The following is a 19,810-nucleotide window of genomic DNA, read 5'->3' as shown; positions in this document are numbered from 1 at the left end:
ACAAGCTCATATTTTGTACTTTAATTTCTGAATTGAGCTGCAGGAAATGGGATCCGTGCCAAGACGTAGTATTAAGCACGCGATCGAGGTTATATATATATATATATATATATATATATATATATATATATATATATATATATATAAAGACGGAAGCCAAACACGCTGCCACGCACTTTTACTCCAAAGAGAACGCGCGAGCGTTAGCATGATTTTTCTAAACTGACCTTCACCAGCAATGTATATCGTATACGGCGTCTTTTGAGGGGATACATATGTAAGATTACGCGAAAAATAGTGAAGTTAGCAACACTCGGTCAATTCCGACAGCGGGACACTACGTGACAGAGAGGATCATCAATTGGAGAGCACATAAGTAGCACAAAAATTGTAAAGTTCGGGAGCACTTCCTTGTGATTAAACCTCATCACACAATGAGATTTCACTGCTGTTTTCGGATGGCTCTGCGAGTGCACGTAGGGAAAAGCGCGTATACATCCCGTCATATTTTCCCGTTACCAGTGGCTTTTCAGAAGACGGACAAGTAAAATATGCGGGAAAGAGTTAAGCTACCCGCTTTCAGTGAAATTAAGGGGTCTGGTTACCTGTACGACAGAAAACATATCACTAGACGGTAGATTCGTAGCGAGAAATTGGACAAATCAAGTGATGTTTTATCCTGAACATAAATTTATCCGGCTGTTTCACGCGTGCTTTTAGTGTATTGAGCGTTAACAAACAGGGATGTTTTCGAGCATATACGGCACCGCATTTGTTAATTGTAAAGTGCCACAAGCTGCTCTGCAGTTCAAGCTTTACGAGGTCCAGCCCACGTACTGAGGCAAGAAATGCATTTTTTTTCCTGCTCTTCAGTTTTATGGTTAAACATTAGGGACGTGAACGTCACGATTCACTGCGCAACAGCAGGGTGCAGTTACTAATTAATTATTCATTTCAGCATTTTAAAGTGACCGCTTTTTTTAGCTACTACGCTCACTTTTGATGAAGTCGGCCAATCTCGCACAATAAGAAACACGCAGATCCAATGCGAACTTGAAATCTAAATGACGGGAAGCTTGCTTCAGTTAGCGAAGTAGCAGCTGTAGCTGAGGACAGAAGCACAGCCTTGTCGTTTGATACGAGGTGCTTCAACAAAAACTCGCGGCACATATCTAGCATTTAAGGTTTCACACACCTTACATTCATTCTAAAGGATAGGCCAAGAATGGCACACGATGACCCAAGTTGTCTACTAGACAAACAGCAGGCCGTAGCAAGTTGTCTATTAGGGCACGTATACCAGAGGTCGCAATTGTCCCCTCGACACGGCAGGAGCCAGCACATATTCAGTGGCCAAATTCGTTCATATATATCCACAAGTATATCCGGTGGGAAAACGACGACGAACGCTTAACCCCGGCGAATAGGCAAAGGAGGTTTTAACGCGACAGCGTTAAGGGCCCCGTGTCGCAGAAAATCCGGTGGTGGCGACGGCGGCGTTAAGCCATCGGCGTCTGGCGAAAATAATCATGCCGAACTACATCATCCCGAACCACCCCGACCACACAGGCCCTCCGCGTCGCGCAGGGCATTAGTGAACAAAAAATTTATTTATCGAAGTAAAATCCGTCAGAAAAACCGTAAACTACGAGTTGACCACAATGTACAGGCGTGATAGCGTCGGAGTGCAATTTGAATATACGAGAAAAAAAAGTCTGATAAGCAGCCAGGGATATTTGAATGCTTTGGCGTTCCACTCTTAAAGGCGAAGCTTAAGCGTCCTCCAATTCTGATGGTGTTTGGCTGTACTTTGGCTCTAGGCAACATGAGGGGAATGTTGAAAACCGAGCCTTTCTAAATTCTGGACCCGCGCGCGCCTCGGGGCAACAGCAGCCAATTAATAAAATAATAAAATAGGTCTTCGGGCCTTTCCATTTAGATATAAGACGGCTTAAATTGCTCCCTCAAAAATGACTTCCCAGCAATGCGTTTGTGTTTAAAAGTGAATCCGACTTTAAGGGGATCAGTGTAAGCTTGGTCTTTGTAAGCTGGCTTTCCCACGTTGCGTATTGCTGAGAAGCCTACTCATAAAGAAAAATGTGATGCGAACGGAGCGCGATAACGATATCGCGTTGCACTCTTAAAGACGAAGCTTATGCGTCCTCCAGTTTTATTGCGATAGCAATTATATGGACACTCCAAAGCAGATTTCTGCCGTTGGCGTCGCCGTCGTCGTTGCCGTCGCTGTGAGGTTCCGTATGACGTCAATGGAGATGAAATCGTCGCCGGGCGCCGCCGAACGCTGTATGTGCGAGTGAAAGGGCGCGAGGGACGCGCGCTTTCACGGGGAGTGAACCCACGGCGGAGAATAAGCGCGCGTTCTGCGCCGTGCTCCCTTAAGGGCTGTAGAAGTAGGCGTCTCTTTCCTCCTTTACAATCACCATATATGTAGAGCAAACGCGCCTTCTTCCGACGCGCTAAAGACCGTGGGGGGAGGGGGGAGGGGGAGGGAAGGGAGGCGACGTTTAGCTGCGGCACCAAGTGCCTATTTATATCCGAGGCTCCGGCAACAGTCACCAACGCCGCACGCATTTTGTGCGAACGCGGGCAAAACGCCGACGGCGTCAACAACAGTTCTGCGTGTTGCCGGTGCTGCTGCATGTCCAAGTTTATACAGCTGATACAGCTACTATCATTACTCCTACAAATTTGCTATCAATTAAAGGGAAACTGATACATCCACCCAAATGTAGCAGTTTGCTACAATGGAAACCCAACCGGGTTCCTCGAAAGAAAGCCTCGCAGTTGAAGAAAAATTCCTCCTTTTCTGGGACTGCGAGGCTTTCTTTCGAGGAACCGGTTGGGTTTCCATTGTAGCAAATTGCTACATTTGGGTGGATGTCTCAGTTTCCCTTTAATTACTTATCTCCACCTAGCGGATTTCCGCTGAGCTATTACGTCATAAATTTGCTATCGCAATTGATGCTTCGCCTTTCAGGTGAAACTGCGACGACTTTTTTATTAAAAAAGCGAGAGGAGAGTCAACATGGGGTGCTAGGCATGGGCTGTGGCTGCTGCCTTGACGAGTAGATAACTTGAGTAACTGGGTATGTGCCACTGAGCACGTGCCGGAACAGAGAACTTCGGCACTGTGCATGTGATGTTGGTATGTGCTCATTTTTGGTCAATCCCCGAGAATGGACTCGCCCAAGTGACATAAGGGCTATGTTGCCTGAATATATTAAAGCGATCGCTTTTAAAGTCATAGCTTTATTCAGCTACTTCGCCCGCTTTGTATGGACGTCGGCCTATTTCACACAGTAAAAACCGGGAGGGGAGTGAAAAGTGGAGATAGAAGGTGCAGGGGCGGAGAAGAAGCAGAGCCAGCCACCTGATTTGTTGGCGCGCGCGCGGGTGACGTCACGGACTAGGCGAGGTGGAAGTGAGGAGGGCGTGCGCCAGCTTAGATAGATCTACAGCTAGGTTCAAGAAAAAAATTGGTCAGCCGTCGTTTCGTTTGGAAGTCGGCTAAAACATGCGAGTGTAGTTTTTGGCCTGTCTCACACCTTTGTTGCACCCGACGTGGTTGCTCAGTGGGTATGGTGTTGGGCTTCTGAGCACGAGGTTGCGGAATCGAATCACGGCCATGGCGGCCGCATTTCGATGAGGGCGAATTGCGAAAACACCCGCGTACTTAGATTTAAGTGCACGTTCAAAAACCCCAGGTGGTTCAAATTTCCGGAGTCCCTCACTACGGCATGCCTCATAATCAGATCGTGGTTTTGGCACGTAAAAGCCCATAATTTAATTTTGACACCTTTGTTGCGTTCATGCATTTATATAAACAAACTACGTGATATAATTTCAGCTCAAAATTCAGCTTGATAGAAACTGACACCCTCCTGAATGTTAACCACATGTTATAAAATGATTCATGCCAGGTATTCATCTGAGGATGATTAATGTGGATCAGAACACTGGCTTTCTGGCTCATAGAGTGAAAGCTACTAAATTCTCGTAACTAGTCAGGCAATAGTGCAGTCTAAATGAATGCCAGCTACATTGTTGATACCCCCTTCGACTTTTATCACTTACAAATTAATCTTTCTGAAACACCCAAGCAAGTCATTTTTGACATCCCCCGAGCAATGCGAAGCAGGCGGTGTCGCCTTCACTACAGCTCCGTTGCGGCACCTGCGTTACAGCTAGATGCGACTAGCTGAGACAAGCGGCTTTCAGTAAGATATTAATACGGAAAAAAAATTGCGTAGCTTGCACTGGGGCCACAATGCTAAAGAGACAGCGGAGCTGATGGGCAGCTAGCTAGTCCTGGTTTTTGGGCTACCAAGTCATTAAGCACTACCAAATCATCCCCAGCATTTCCCGGAATTTACTGATTATTGATCGATTATTTATTAGCTATTGATTGCCTATCGAATGGTTATCGCAAGGTATATTGGCCACGTATTTCGGCTATGCTGCGCACTACCAAGTCATCCCCAACATTTTACGGAATTTGCTGCTTATTGATCGATTATCGAATAGCTATCGATTGGCTATCGATTGGCTACCGCAAGGTGTCATATACGTATTTGGACTGCGCTAAGCACTACCAAGTCTTCCCCAGCATTTTCCGGAATTTATTGCTTATTAATCGATTATTGATTAGCTATTTATTGGCTATCCTAGGCTATCGGAAGGTATTGGCCACGTATTTGGTCTAGGATACGCACTAACACGTCATCGCCAGCATTTTTCAAAATTTAGTGATTATTCATTGATTATAGATAAGCTATTGATTGGATATAAACTGCCTATCTATGACTGACTAAGCTTAAGTAGTCCCAACCATGCTTAGCTAGATTTAGGCCGGCTCAGCTTCTCGAGTTCACAGGGATATGTGCCATTGCGCTTGGACCCTTTCTGCACTGCCACCAGGATCGGCCCACATTTTTAGATTCAGCAGACACATTACGCCCGGCTTAAACAGCTCCGCTGTTAATAATTTCTTTATTCAACAGCAACGTCTATACATCTGGTCTGCTGTGACGCGCAACATTGTGCAACTACTCTTCGAAACACCTACAAGTGTTCAAGAGGCACATATTCCGATATACACTCACCATAGACCATCATAGACTGCTGCCTCGAGTCAATGCCTGCCAGGGACGAGACGACACATGTGTACAGACCACTCATCTCGGTAGTGGGCCTGATGATCCGCAGCGCCCGGTACTGTGAGTCCCGGGGACCGCCCACAGTGAACGAGTCGTCGAGGCGGCCTGTGAGAATCCCGCTTGTTTGCCGCGAGTTCAGCTCAGGTATCCATTGGTACACGGGCTCCAAGAGGTCATTGAAGAACCACTTGACCACGAGACGAACATCATGCTCATTGTACACGTACTCGCAGTCCAGCAACACGGGCTCCTCGGTGCCGTTCTGGACCCAGCGAGGCACCGATAACTTCCAGATTGCCACGCAACGAACGCCTGCAATCGTAAAAAAGAAAAAAGAAAATCATATCGTCGGTGTATTTTAGCAAAAGAAATTTAATGCTGCACAGGGACAACAAAACAAAAATCGGCAGCATGTTACACTCCTGTAACACGTGAAAGCGAACGCCTGCTGCACGCGTGGTATTGCATTAAGTTATATGGTCAGACTTCTTGCAAGACGTAAGAAGCCGCAGTGTGAAGTAAACGCATGGCGTTGTAGGTCGACCACCTTAACGACACATGCGACCACCTAATGCCCTACCTAATTTTTTTTTTCGTTCTTTCTTTCGTTCTCTCTTTCTTTACGTGGTTGTTTGTTTGTTTGTTTCTTTCTTTCGTTTCTTCTTTAATATTCAGCTAGTGCATCATTGCTTGCTTGCGGAGGTAGGAGCCATTCCTGATGATGATAATTTTCCTTTGCAACGTGACGGGTATCTGAATCAAAACAGTCAAGCAGAGTCGTGTAAACATATATAGTTGAACCACGCACGTAGCACAGAGCTCTGCGCCAGTTTCTTTCGCGGGGCGCGTTGTCTGCGTTTCGAGGACCAACCACATTAAGCTGCTTTCCATTTTCTATCCAAGCATCGTGCGCGCATTACACCGTACGCACATGGTCTCGTGCTAGAATCAGCCTTCGGATGGATATCCTGCGATCCCTGCCCTTGTGAAGATTGATTGGGCCATGGGTGAAATGAAGGCAAAAAAAAAAAAGAAGAATGGTAGAGAGAGTTTCTACGTACTTCCGGGTTTCCGGAAGGTAGTCGCACTACAGCTTCCGGGTACAAGGCCATCCGGTAATTAAGGCGTGCTTGGTGCCATAGAGAGGGAGCTACAAAGGCGGCCTGCGTGACGGTGAGGGCTCATCTTGCTAGATGGGAAGGCGCGCCACTTCCCTACAGGCTTATTCGTACCCTCGACTTTTTCTCCAAACAACAATGTTATTCTATATTCTATATAGTCATACATCAGTATGTAAAAACGAGCTGTGCAGTCATTGCAAGGTAGTACAAATGTATGTGACCCCACCCCTACCCGAGAGCAATCTTGAAACATTTACTGGGCATCACTTGCCTGAATAACATCGTCAAGTCAAAAGAGCAACGACATCGCTGCTTATGCAAAAATCTACGTTATGACTAACAAGAGAGGAGGGGGGGTGGGGCAGGAGGAGGAGTCTGCTACTTTCTCACACGAGAGTACTTGGTTTCTTTCTTCAGAGGTGTAAACATCACATATTGCTTTCGTTAACGCACGTCGACATCATAGTGTTTAACTATAATGAAGCTGAAAGTTTTATTGCAGCACAGGGACATGTCTTTGGCGAATTTATCTTGTTCAGGAGGGCCCAGTGACTAACCGTTGCGCACCCCGGTTAGGCGCCAAGTTCAGGCAGCGGATATCTAAGATCTATCTGTTCCGTCAGCTGCACTTCATCGAGCGTTTCTAAAGCTGAGGCAACCAGTGTGGCAATTAATGGCTTGGCGGAAGATGGCTACTTTGGTTGCGTGAGCGTTGTAAAAGTGTCATCCATATAACATAGGGACTGGAGCGGCATATATGCTTCATTGCGCGCAGTTTTAGTTCCAGCACGCACTAATGAAACACGATTGAAAAGCAGAAATGCCACCACTTTGTTTTCACGGAGCACATCCTATATTGCAAATTTAAGAGCAATATTTATCGATGGGGACTGCTCACAGAGGAATATTTAGGCCCTTAACAATTTGATTACCGAAAATCACCAAATAAAAAAAAAGTAAGTCTTGCGCCTACAGCTTCGGAACTCTACGACAGAAACAAATATGGTTATTCTGTAAATTTTTTTGTAGCGATAGCTACATTACGCCAGGCTTTCGCCTCTTCGCCGTTGTAATCTTAACTGGGATTCATAGCGCTAAAACGACACAAGGACGAGGAAGAACACGGGACGAGCGCTACACAGCCAATTTTTCTGTGACAGCCTTTCATGAGAACACACACTAACCTGTATAGCTTTTACTACCTCAAGAAAAATAAACTTTCATAATGATTGAAATACTGTATGTGTAGCATATGAAAATGCATTGTGTGAGCTTCCTGTACACGTTGAACATGCTAAAGAACTAGTATAGGCTAATATGTAGGCAAACTGTTCCCAATAAAATTCAATTGCGTGTTAGCGCTTGTCCTCTCTCTTTCTATCCGTCGTGTTTGAAGTTTACGTTTTCCTTTATTCCATTCAATAAAAGACGCGTTGCTAACCTGGTAGATTAAAATCGAAGCGGTACAAAGCTATACGCAATCGGCCCTTTCTTCTTCGTATCATCCGTGTACGCGCACAACTTTAACGCTGTGTTCTTCTGCAACTAAGCATTGACAGTTCACCATTCATATATGTACTACCTACGCGAAGGTTTAATGGTCTGCCCTTAAGATAAATCAGATAGTTTCAGTGTAAGCCGCATAGCGTAGCAGTGAAGGCTAACACTGGAGCGCCAGATTGTAGCTCAGTCATAAAGAAGTGTTAAGTTCACAAGGATGACACAGGGTAGATTTTCCGCATCGAGTAAGCTCTCTAGCGAGTCCGTTTAAATGCGCACGGCGCGATGCTCATTGTTAGCGGGCTTACCGAGTAGCAAAGGTTTTAGCGTGAAGCGAATCTATAGTCCCTAGCTGGCCTTACGCATTCCTGGCTCGTGCTTGAAATTTGCTTGCAAGCTCCCCGAATAGTTACATCGCTCGGCTGCCTTAATTGGAAGGATTTTAGAGACCTTAGCCGGGGTTTATCTGCGTGCTTCCCAGTGGCTACAGTCATGTTTGGAAGGCTTTAAACCGTTCGCCCGTTTAAATGGGCTCTGCCTTAACAAGAACAGGGTGCAAGCTGTGGTACGTTTGGAAAAGAAAAAGATAGTGATAGTAATAAACTAAAATGACCTGTTCGTTGTTGTATTTTAGGTTTTGTGCCAGAAATGTTTGCATGACACACATAAGCTTGCTGCGTTTCAGTTCATGCACTTTTTCTGAAATGATTCCCCATAGTAAGCGATGCTTTATTTTTGATAAGCAACGGGTTGTATTTAGTTAGTTGCGCTCTGACACTATTAAGGCGTCCCCTTGAGGAGGAGGAGGAATAAACTTTATTTGTGTAGCAGATTTGTGAGACCTGGGCTCCCCTTGAGAGTAAAACAATCAGCTGCTTCATCGCGTCGTCTTTCTTACTCTATATATATCGAGAGTCACTGTCACGTATAAATTCATCCGCATTCTTGTGAAAATAGAAAGAAGAGATATACTGTTTTGACAGTTTGTAAAATGAGCAATATAAAATTATAGAAATAAGTTAACAGAAAGTTAGCGGTATCAATATACCTGGGGTGCTATGCAGGAAGGCCCGCGTTTGGCAAAGTTCGGTATCTCCGCGAGCTCTGGCGACGCCCTTAGATGAATGAGCTAATAGTATCAAGACATAAAATTCAACCCTGGTGACGCCTCCAGCTTCATTGGCTTGTGTATATTCCCTCTTGGGTTGTCAACACCTGAGGGTTACCTCATAGGCGGCCGAAAATGGAGTCACGTGGTCAAACCGTTGGTCCCTCCTCTCATTTGTTTATAGAGTTCCCCACAGTGACTTGTGCAAGTAATTTTTAGAAAAAAATTATCTTTTAACTTATTTCTAGGGAAGGGAAGACTTGGCGTGAAAATGCGCCATGGATACACTCTTCGCGTTCGACAGTGGATGAACAGATAATGCCCGAAAGAAGAGGCAGGCCCGTGACGCGCCCAAGCAAGGTGTGGCAAGCAGCTTGCGCCGAATGTGTAGATAAATAGTGGGACACCCACGGTATTGTGATATTCCTTTGATAAGAACAAGGTGCTCTGGCGCATAACATTGCCTGCTCCTCTGTGTTTGAAAAAAGGATTCTTGGGGGGTAGGCAGCGCAATGACTCACAGGGACAGCCAACAAAGAACCAAACGCCACAAGCGCTCATTACCGCATTGCCTTCCAATTGCGTGTTTAGAAATAAGGAAGCGGCTTGTGCCGACTGCACCCATGTTGACATTCGTTGCTTTATCTCGACATTTTATTGTATGCTGATTTCGCGCATTCCGCGCTATCTTTGTTCACTGACTGCCGTCGAGAAAAGTCAGGTGAGTGAGAAACTCGGGGCATCGTGCGTAGTAACCCTGAATACGAACTCATCGCTTTCATTTCACATTTGGTCTACTTAAACTGCGCTGCTTGCACAAGGCCACGGTATATATTCCCAGTTAGGGCAGTAGAATTCCGATGGAGATATAATGCAAGGACGCTTGTGTAACGCGTTTTGGGTGCAGGCTCCTGAACATAACCTTCTGCTGACCCAAAGAATCTTATTTCGAAGCATTAAATTACCACAGTGTTCATGCTCGCCTTCATTTCCGCAACAATTGCAATTACTTCCTTACCTGAGAAAAAAATGAAATAAAAGACTGACTTGATGCTAAGGATTGTTTAGGTGGACAATGACTGTATCAGAAAATGTGCTGAGATAATGCGGCCAAAAAAAAAAAAAGAAAGGTGAACAAGCTCAAATGATGGTCATTTCCTTCGCATAAGAACGTTTTTATTTTTCCCCTTTCTTTTTCTCTGTAGACGTAACGATGTTGGGCTGGCTGTGCTTTCGCGATATTTGAATGGTCAAAAATTCTTGTTCGAGCTTGATGCAGATCGAAGGGTGTACATGTCTTTCGACACAAAACACACGTGGGAAACCGTCGCCGTACAGTTCACGCGCTCAGTCCGGGCGCAAGCGAAAGTCGTGGTTCTACAAAGCAGCGAAATGGTGGAGGACCGTGCGCTGTACCCCGGCAGCTTTAAATTTCTTGCTGTAGGTGGCGTCCGAATGAGGACGATGATGCTAATGATGATGATTTATTGGCATCCCCTTTCAAACAAGGCGGCGACAAATCGTCACGTATAGCCTGCTTGAGTTACTCAGGTATGCTTTTGGTTCTAGCATTTTTGTATACATCTCTTTATCCTTTCTTCTCTTCCTCAAAACTTCTTTATGTACCTTGTACCGCTACCTATGCCTGTAACGGAGCCGGTCGTATGAATCTCTTCTCTGCTTTTTTTCCTCCAATACTCTAAACGTCTTTTCCTTATCTCGACTGCTAACAGGTTGATACACGTTGATGCTTCCGTCCACTTTAAATCGAAGCGCTTCTGGAAAGTGCACGTTACTTAGGGGTCCACCACTGGTGCTGTAGCACCCCCGGTTGGCACTTCGGTTGCCTATAGACAACTTGTGAATACTATTCATCAATCGTAACGCATGGCAAGTTGTGTAGTTTTAGAAAATCGTTTTGGACTCCATGGAATGAACTCAAAGGACAGCGCCAAGGACACACATTTTGACAAAGTTAAAACGCTGGGGCATGGAATAAAAATTCAATCAAAAGCGCAAAAGGCACTTCAAACAAGACAAAAGCGCAAAGCCCTATTAACACATACTTGATGGAGAACCCATGAAAAATATTTTTAAGAAAGAAGTGACGAATCCAAAAAAGCTCAATTTCCTTCTAGGTGTTAACAAACAAACAAACAAACAAACAAAAAAAGTGAAATGAAGGCTAGGAGCCGACGCCATTCTGACTCGGTTTCAAAAGCGTGTGAAAAAAGACGTGTTGACAGTGCTCCCCGACACGGGTAGCCATTCCAGAGCAACACCAGCACCGTTATTGAAAGCCGACGAGTAGCGGAAGCTAAAAGCGAGACCAATGGCGATCGATATCATCCACCTCGCCTCTTCTCCCTCCCTACGGTGTGAGTCCGTGGCATACTTCTTCGCCCACACGCTTTCTATCTATCTATCTATCTATCTATCTATCTATCTATCTATCTATCTATCTATCTATCTATCTATCTATCTATCTATCTATCTATCTATCTATCTATCTATCTATCTATCTATCTATCTATCTATCTATCTATCTATCTATCTATCTATCTATCTATCTATCTATCTATCTATCTATCTATCTATCTATCTATCTATCTATCTATCTAATTTTTTATTGAGGTAATTTTCACGTGTCTATTCAGTGCTGGCGTGACTGCATGCTAAGACTTTAATTAAAGGCTAGGAACCTGGGATGCGCGTTGGTACCTTATGTGTTCATGAAAGTCTCTGGCAAACTTATGCTGGTATTCAGAAATGCCTCTGAAGTTGAATCCCATGCTTGACTTGATTTCACTTACGCCTGTCATGAACGCGCCGGAGGGAACGCAATCAGCATCCTGGGCATGTTCACGCAAGGTGTCACTTAGATCAAGTCGTATAGGCTTCAACTTAAGATTCATTCCTGAATACGGGGGTTAATCACTCTCGTTATTGTATTCAACACGCATATTATACTTGCGTCATGATCACTCATGTCAGTGGTTGGGTGATACATTAATTTCACATGGCCAACGTTCTAAATAAACGTGTCCTAACGAGAGTATCTCGTTTTCTCTTTTCCGAGACGTCGTATAGGTAGATTATACTGAGATGTGAGGTAGAGGGGGTGGAAACGCTTGGTCTCCGCTGCTTCATTTCACTTCTGAATACGCACGAAAAGTGTGATCCTTTTAAGCAGACACAGCAAATGCTACATATTGAGAAAGTCAAGCCATAGCGCTGCCGTTAGTTCCTGCTGGCTTAGTGAAAGGCATCATAAACGACATTAGATTTTAATCACATGTGGTTTAGTGTTCTTTTTCGTTGCGCTAGAAAGAACATACCTCTGCAATTGAACATTTCTCATTGGAAGGCCTTTACTAATCATAAACTTTATGGCATAGACTTAAATAGCTTTTTCTTCCCTTTCTCGTATAGCAGTGCTAATGTAAAACGGGTGAAAACAGCAACTAATAAAAAAACAGCATATTACACAGAAACATTCCCCTAGGCTTACTTCGTTCTCCGTGCTCCATTTAAGTTATCGCATTACTTTAAAAGTTCACGTGAATAATCAGCCAAGATTTGTAAAGGCAAGAAACGTATCACTGCCCAATTAAATGCGGTATGTTTCTTTTATATTTATCTTCTGCGCACAGGCCCAACAGACCTCCCCACAGTTACGGTCACGAGCAATGTCTAAGAGTCGGAGTGGTATATCGTCACACAAACTGACCTGGAAAACAAGCAGCCTATCTGAAAACGCAATGGGCCGGCAAAAAAAAAAAAGGGGGGGGGGGGCGAAAACGACAGTGAAAGCAGAGGCAGAAACAATAGGCAAACGTTCTGTAGTCGTAAACTCGTTTAGGGTAAACTGCATGGCGGCTTCCTCGGCTCGTGAAATGAGATTCCGGCGAAAGCGCCGTGTTGTTGATCACGCAACTCCTTCCGTCCTGACTTCACGAGCTCGTTACGCGGCCGTTTCGAGAGGCTTTCGCGCGTCAACCAAACTGATCTCGCGATCCTTCTTGGAACGAGATTTCCTCGCAAATAAAGCGTGGTAGAGTAGTGTGCAACACAAAACAAGAACTAAGGAAAGCGTTGCGGTGAAACCAGAAAGTAGAAGTCAGGAAAAAAAAATGAAAAAGGAAAAAGGGGGGAAACATTTAGATGGGCTCAAACGCCCGTTGTAGAGCAAAATAGCAAAAGCCCATCAAAATGCCCAATTTTCTTCCCGATTTGCTGTGGCCGCAGCGAGAACTCCTCTCTGAGTCATCTATGTTCGCTCAATAAAAGACGTCACATTATTCAGCGCTCTTTTTCAGTGTCTTCCGCGTCCATTGGTTTCTCTTTCTTCATCCTGTTATTGTAGCTCTAAAATGGAAGATACTTTCCGTTTATTTGTAAATCGAAACGGAACTCTTCGTACAGTCTTTTAAGGTGGTGCTTATGTTGTACACTTGTCGGCCATCTGATGATGTCTGCCGTAAAACATGTCAGTGGCGCCATCAAACACCAACACGGCAGCAAGTTCCGCACGCCATGATACTAATCAGCGTTTCATTCTATCTCGCGTTACTCTTTTATTTTGAGGTAAAATCTACACAGCGACCTCTTGAGCTTTATTGTGCCTAACGAAGAGGCAGAGAACGAAGCCATCGAGAACACAAGGAAAGTGTTAGGTTTAACCGAAATGTAGAAAAATAAGGCGAACAGAAATGAAAGCAGACGAAAAGGCAACCTGCCGCAGGGGGGATCCAAGCACCACGCGTGTGGTACCGTGGATATAGGGTTCGGATACCACCTACGTAAAAATACATATATCACAAATGTACTATAAATCATGCGTATTTAAGAGTATCTGCATGACCTTCGAAGAGCATGAATACTCATGCTGAAGTCATTCAGTTTACAGCAAAGCACCTGAAAAGTCACCGATGGAGGGAAGTTATCACATTCAATGAAATATTGTGTGCTTCGGCATAAATGGTCTTTTTTTTTTTATCTCAAACATCTGGTGGAGCATGCCATCGGCAAAGGCGACATGGTTCAGCTCCCTCTTTCGTCCCTGAGGTATTTTCTCACGCGCCAAAAATGAAGTACAGTTGCTGAAAGAAACAATTTTTCTTCTTTTTATGCCTCACAACTTCATGCAATTATTCTTATTATTTTCTCTTTTTTCCTTCCCTGTTTCAAGCTCGGGAACCCTCTTGCAAAGTTAACGCTCGCGGCTCGACACCTTTTATATAGGAACGCAAAGTTTGAACTGAGGTGCGTAAGCATTGCTATGTCGCACAAAGGAAATGGAGGGAAGGGGCCGAGTGAAAAGATAGCAAAACGAGTTTTGAGAGCCCTTTACGCCCCGGTTCTTTTTTGACTTCCTGACCTTTTCCGAAGGAAATCCCCGCGGGCGTTTCTCGACGACCCCGCCGCTCCTTTCTCTCGGAGAGTGTGTTTCAGAGCCCTGAATCTGATTTCGTTCCACGTGATCATTACTCACGAGCACAGTGCGATGTCTTCCCCGTCGTTCGCGAATCCGAGCTTACGCCCCTTCGTTCGGATTAGCACCGCCTGCGCTAGATAGCCTCGGGGTCCTGAGGCAGCGAGATGGCTCAATATAAGACGGTATGGCACGGCCCACCGCTACGGCTTACCACATTGTTTACTTCTCTGAATGGAGAAGGTTGGATTTCCATTCCACAAGGCATCACTGCGGTTCGCAAAGCACGAAGTGGCGGTTATAGCGGGGGAAGCGTTGGCACCATGGTGGTTGCAACGGTGAAAGCTACCTGCATTTTTTATTCGTTTTGATAAGCTTGAGGGCGGCAATAAGGTTTGGAAGAAAGAAGGTTCAGTAATTTGCTTCATTTCATCAAGATATAAACATAGGCAAAGGATTCAAGTCCGCGAGCAGCAAAGAATGTACACAAAAGCAAGTCTTACCAGCTGTCTTTTTCTATTTTCTTTCTTTTATTTTTTTCTGGTGTAACTGTTAAAGGTTTGGAAAGTGGATTTAAGTTCATTGCACTATCGGTGTGTTTATGCTAGAATAAACAGTGTATTTTGATTGGTGTAGGCAGCCATCTGCATGAAATCTAAGATTGGTGCCTGAGTGATATTGATAGCCTGAGGGATTATTTTTGTTCTGTTATTTGGGTTTGATATTTTATCTGCTTGATAAGCAGAAATATCCAATCGGCATATGCTCTAATCTGTTACTTTTTCTCACTTAGATATACGCGTGTATCATTGCGGTATTTTAACGTAACCCCAGTGGCTTGGCCCTGCGGTCATTTAGTTATGTTGACGAGTTCTTGGTTTTTAGCTTTTGGGAATAGCTCTTGCCATATACCAACAGTTGTTGATGGGCTTAAACATTCAGAAGGATGTGGTAAAGCGCTTGATTTCCTCTGACTGCTACCTGTTAAAGGACAGTTGCATTTTTTAATGTCGCCTTTACACATGTATATGAACATGTATGCTGAATGTAGGGCCAGCATATATATATGTCTCTGAAGTATGGAAAGCCCCTACTCAATTACAGTTCAGAACATCAATGTTTGTAAAAGGTGGAATAGGTTATCGCACTTGCTTGAAGCTTTGTAGAAATTGTGCTAAGAAAAAACTGACCAATGCTTTCAGAGGTAAATTTTAAGATTATACGAGGCAGTCTATGATGAGCATGTAGTGAGCGGGGAGGTGCCGAAGCTAAGTGTGTGAAAGACATAGTGCGCGAACAGACGAAGCACAGGCAACGGTGTCCTGATGCCACACGCTTATGCGATACGAGAAGCTATAATTTTTTTTTCAGTGCAGATTAAGCTGAAAGAAAAGTGGAAATACTGATCGCATTTGTTTTTTTTTATGATAGACTAAATACGATAACACTACACAATATAAGAGAAAGCAGAACATACATGTTGTACAGTGTTGTACTACCGTAATTTATTCGTTTCTGTAGTCACGTAACCGAGGTAGCATGGCAAACAAGGTGGGCATTGAACTAGATTTCTTGAGCTCAAGAGTTCGTTAAACGGTAACGTACACACATGTCGAACAGCACTGTTTAAATTGTAATTGCAAGCCTTTATTCAGTAAAACCAGGATTTTATCAGTTTTCATCAAAGAACAACCAATCCGACGAGAATTGCGCGTATTCCGCAAAGCATGGCCAATGTCACAGAACAGCAAACATCTAGAATAATATAGAAAGCATGCGTGGGCACATGTAGTAAGACACAGAGACTGCAGAATGAAAACACTCGCGAAGGTACGCAGTTGCAGGTAGAAATATCACTATCATAATTATTGCGCAAATCAACGTCGCATAAGCCTCATGTGCAAGCAACGTGCGTTTGCTATTACGCAATAGCAGGAAATGTCACTTCTACTGAGCAATTGGTGTAGTCAAGAGTGCTGCTTCTTGTGCAAGTTGGAATTGCATACTGTGGCCGGGTGCACGTTTAAGACAGGGACAGGGTCAGTTGTTAGAAGTGCTCCGATTTGTTTATATGTGGACCTTACTGTCTTAAACGTGCATCGCGCCACAGTAGGCACAGTCAGATTTTTTGTTGATTAAATTTTCGATTGCTTCTAATACACGCATGTAAATCACAACTACATGTTTCTTCAGCCACCTGGGTTTCACATGTGTTGCTTAACAGAAAGGTTCACTTTCAAATCAAGTTTAGTTGCGAATGCAGCAATGTGCTGCCCAGATTGTGGATATTACAGCAAAACACTTGAGCACTTGCTCTTAGAATGCCTAACTTTCTAAAGTTATCGCAGTGTGCCACTGAGCAAGTTCCTGCTTGAACCATGCTCAATGCATATGATTTACTATTTCCGAGAGAAAAAAAAACTGAATATTTCCGCAGCCTCATCACGCTGCCTAATATTCGGATGTTCAGTTTGTGTAGTATTATATGCGAACTTCATAGCGCTCTATAGGTTTTCACAGGCGGCTGTTGCAAACTGCTCGGTAATTCAAAATATTTTTTTTCTCATTTCCCACGGTGCGTGAGCTTTTGACGCTGACTGCACAAATAAGACTGCCCTCCTGTACAAGCACATTGCGTGCGCTAAAAACAAATAAAAAGGAAGCTGGATATATCGAGCCACACCGTCCAGCCGACCGGCTTACTTTTTTTTTTTTTCACGCATTTGTTATCGGGCCTCGCTTCTCTCCAAATGTGCCGGCACTGACTTGGTCGTGGAAAGCTAACCCTGTTCATGTTAGATACTTGCATTGCACGTTATGTGTTTTTCACTTTTCTTTCGAACGCACACAAGCAGGCAGGGAGGCGATGGTACGCGCGATTGATGACAGCATATTTCGCCCTCTCATGGTGTTTACACGCGCTCTTATCACGGCGGCCTTTAAACAGGCGCACATTTTCACTTTTCTAGTCAATAGATGCACGCTTATCTTAAGTAATGGTAATAGCCAGGCCCGGCTATTACAGCTGGTCAATTTTTCATATTTTTTTTCTGTTGAATCTGAAGGTAGCATTGATCGGATGTAAAATACAAACGCTATATATGTGTCTGTAAATGTGTGCCGATAAGGTGCTTTCGGGGTTTAAAATTTCAGTGAACTTATTTAAAACGCTACGTAAACCACGAAAACTAGGTCCGCTTAGCTGCTTTTTATTCATTTGCGAATACACTGTTGCGAATACACTTATACAATGTGGCGCTAAATCGAGGAGGAGGGTATTGCAAAAGGGTGAGAAGAAAGGCGTAGTGCGGCGAAGATGCCTACGAGATGGCGCCAGAGTAGCACGTGGGAGGTCCGTCGGCGGTAGTTGCTGTGAATCACGCCCAAGCGTCACCCACGCGCTGGCTCCGAATAAGCGAGGCATTCGCGTCACATTTCGCTCCGTTTGCAACGTGCCGCACGAGACAGATTGGCCGCGCCAGCCAATATATCGCGAAATTAAAACAAATATGGAGCTGCGCTCAAATTTCGCATTAGGGAGTATTATAACCATCGGTGAATTTTTACAGCGAAGCTGTTAAGGACTAGGTTCCAGGAGATCGCGTCCATGTAGTAGACCGACCGGCGCGTACATCAATTCAGATTCGGCGCCGTGTGCGTGGCGGTTTCCCGCCAGTTGTGTCTTAGCACGGGTGTCAGAACGGATGATGGATGGTCCATTGTTATACCCCTCCCCACCGCCGATGCCTCTTTCACAAGTGTCGCGGTACTCGGCGGCGACGCCTCCCACCCATGTTTGGGCCCCTTTGCCTCATGACGTAGGGATCACGCTAGTGCTGTTATTAGCAGTTGCCCTTTGGACTCGCTATGGGACGGACGCTCGTTTAACCACATCTTCCAGGATCCTGACGATGCCGTGCAATGTGCCGCGGTATGAACGCTGTGGCTCATACGCTAGCCTATGACAATGGAGTGGGCTTGGCGCAGCAAACGCACTACTTGGCCACCATGCCGGGCGAAAACAAGACACCGGTGTGCTTGCTCTTTGATGAACATGTCGAAGACGCTAAATATAGTCAATCATGATAATATATAAATTCGCTATAGCAATATTCACTATAGCAGACCCACCATAATCACAGCTTCACTGGCTTCCATCTTGACAGTAGTGGAAGGGCTCTGAATGTTTTCTTTCCTTCACCTTGTCGGGCCTCATTCGCATCTCCCATAGCCCCCCCTTGTTGATGTCACTCACAATTGGGTATGAGCCGCGCAGCAGACTGAACTCATGTTGCAACTACTCAATGTTGCACTGTCGCTGTCGCCTAGGAAAAAATCACAGGGTTTTTTTTTTACCCCTAGGACGACTTGAATGTGAAAGTCGAAGTGCCGATGCATTAAATAGTAAATGTAATGGGCCACGTTAATTAGCCACTTTGATTCACTGAGTAATCCATCTTAATTAGCTGAGTCATCTATTTTAATCACTGAGTCATCTATTTTGAACGCTTTGTCACACCTCTTAATCCGCTTTCATTCCACTTAATTCGCCTTGTCATCCCTCCTTATTAGCTTTCTTTCGTCTTAATTCACTTAGTCATCTTCTTAATTCGCTTAGTAATCCACTTTAATTAGCTTTGATTGCTCTTAATTTACTTTGATACCTCTAAAATCGCTTTATCCTCCTTCCTAATTCACTTTTATTCTTCTTAATTTACTTTAACTACACTTAATTCACTTTTATTCCTCTTAAATCGCATTGAGTCATCTTAATTCAGTTTGATTTCTCTTAAATCGCTTTGTCCTCCTTCGTAATTCGCTTTGATTCTTCTTACTGTGCTTTCATTACTCTTAATTCACTTTGATACCTCTTAATTCGCTTTGTCACCCACTCATGTCCAGTCATGCTTTGGCCCACTTTAACTGCCTTTAACCATCTGCAGAGCTCACTAATCTTTTATATATATATATATATATATATATATATATATATATATATATATATACGATACGTGCTGACGGCCTGTTTTCGCTCGAGGATAGTGAAGGTCGGCTGCACGGTGAGGCATATAAGGATTTGGCCTTAACAAATAACTAACGCGACAAGCTACACTGTTCTGTTTGCGCGTCATTAGGAGGAAATGATGGAGGCATAAGCAATGCGTACGCATAGGGCTGTCCATCCCACCTACACTCGCTCGGCCAATCGATGTGTGCATACAGCGGGCAGGTCAGGATCTATATTAGTACATGGTGCAGCAGTTCTGCTTTACGTGTACGTAGGTTCTGGGGGAAAGGCGAACTTGAAGCAAAGTGTTAATTTCGACAATAAAATAACCAACTTAGAGCTCCAACCTTTAAGTTGGAGCTCTAAGTTCATTCCTTACAAATGTTAACCTCACATGCACAAAACAAACCAAAATATTGAAGCCTGCGTAGCTGCGGCCACAAATGCACAAATGCTCGTACT

The 19,810-nt window shown here is 44.3% G+C and overlaps 1 protein-coding gene across 1 annotated transcript in view; it reads right to left on the bottom strand.

Moving 5' to 3' along the window:
* LOC119456110 (uncharacterized) overlaps positions 1-19,810 on the bottom strand; it is an 83,396-nt gene that overhangs the window by 15,776 nt on the left and 47,810 nt on the right. Inside the window, exon 2 of the mRNA XM_037717712.2 lies at positions 5,124-5,489. Within this exon, the coding sequence (XP_037573640.1) occupies positions 5,124-5,489 (366 nt within the window). The remainder of the gene's footprint in view (positions 1-5,123; positions 5,490-19,810) is intronic.

This window comes from Dermacentor silvarum, chromosome 6 (assembly GCF_013339745.2).
Source record: "Dermacentor silvarum isolate Dsil-2018 chromosome 6, BIME_Dsil_1.4, whole genome shotgun sequence".
NCBI classification, from domain to species: Eukaryota; Metazoa; Arthropoda; class Arachnida; order Ixodida; family Ixodidae; genus Dermacentor; species Dermacentor silvarum.
The sequence above is the reverse complement of the archived record's forward strand: the minus strand, read 5'-3'. Positions and strand labels throughout refer to the sequence as shown.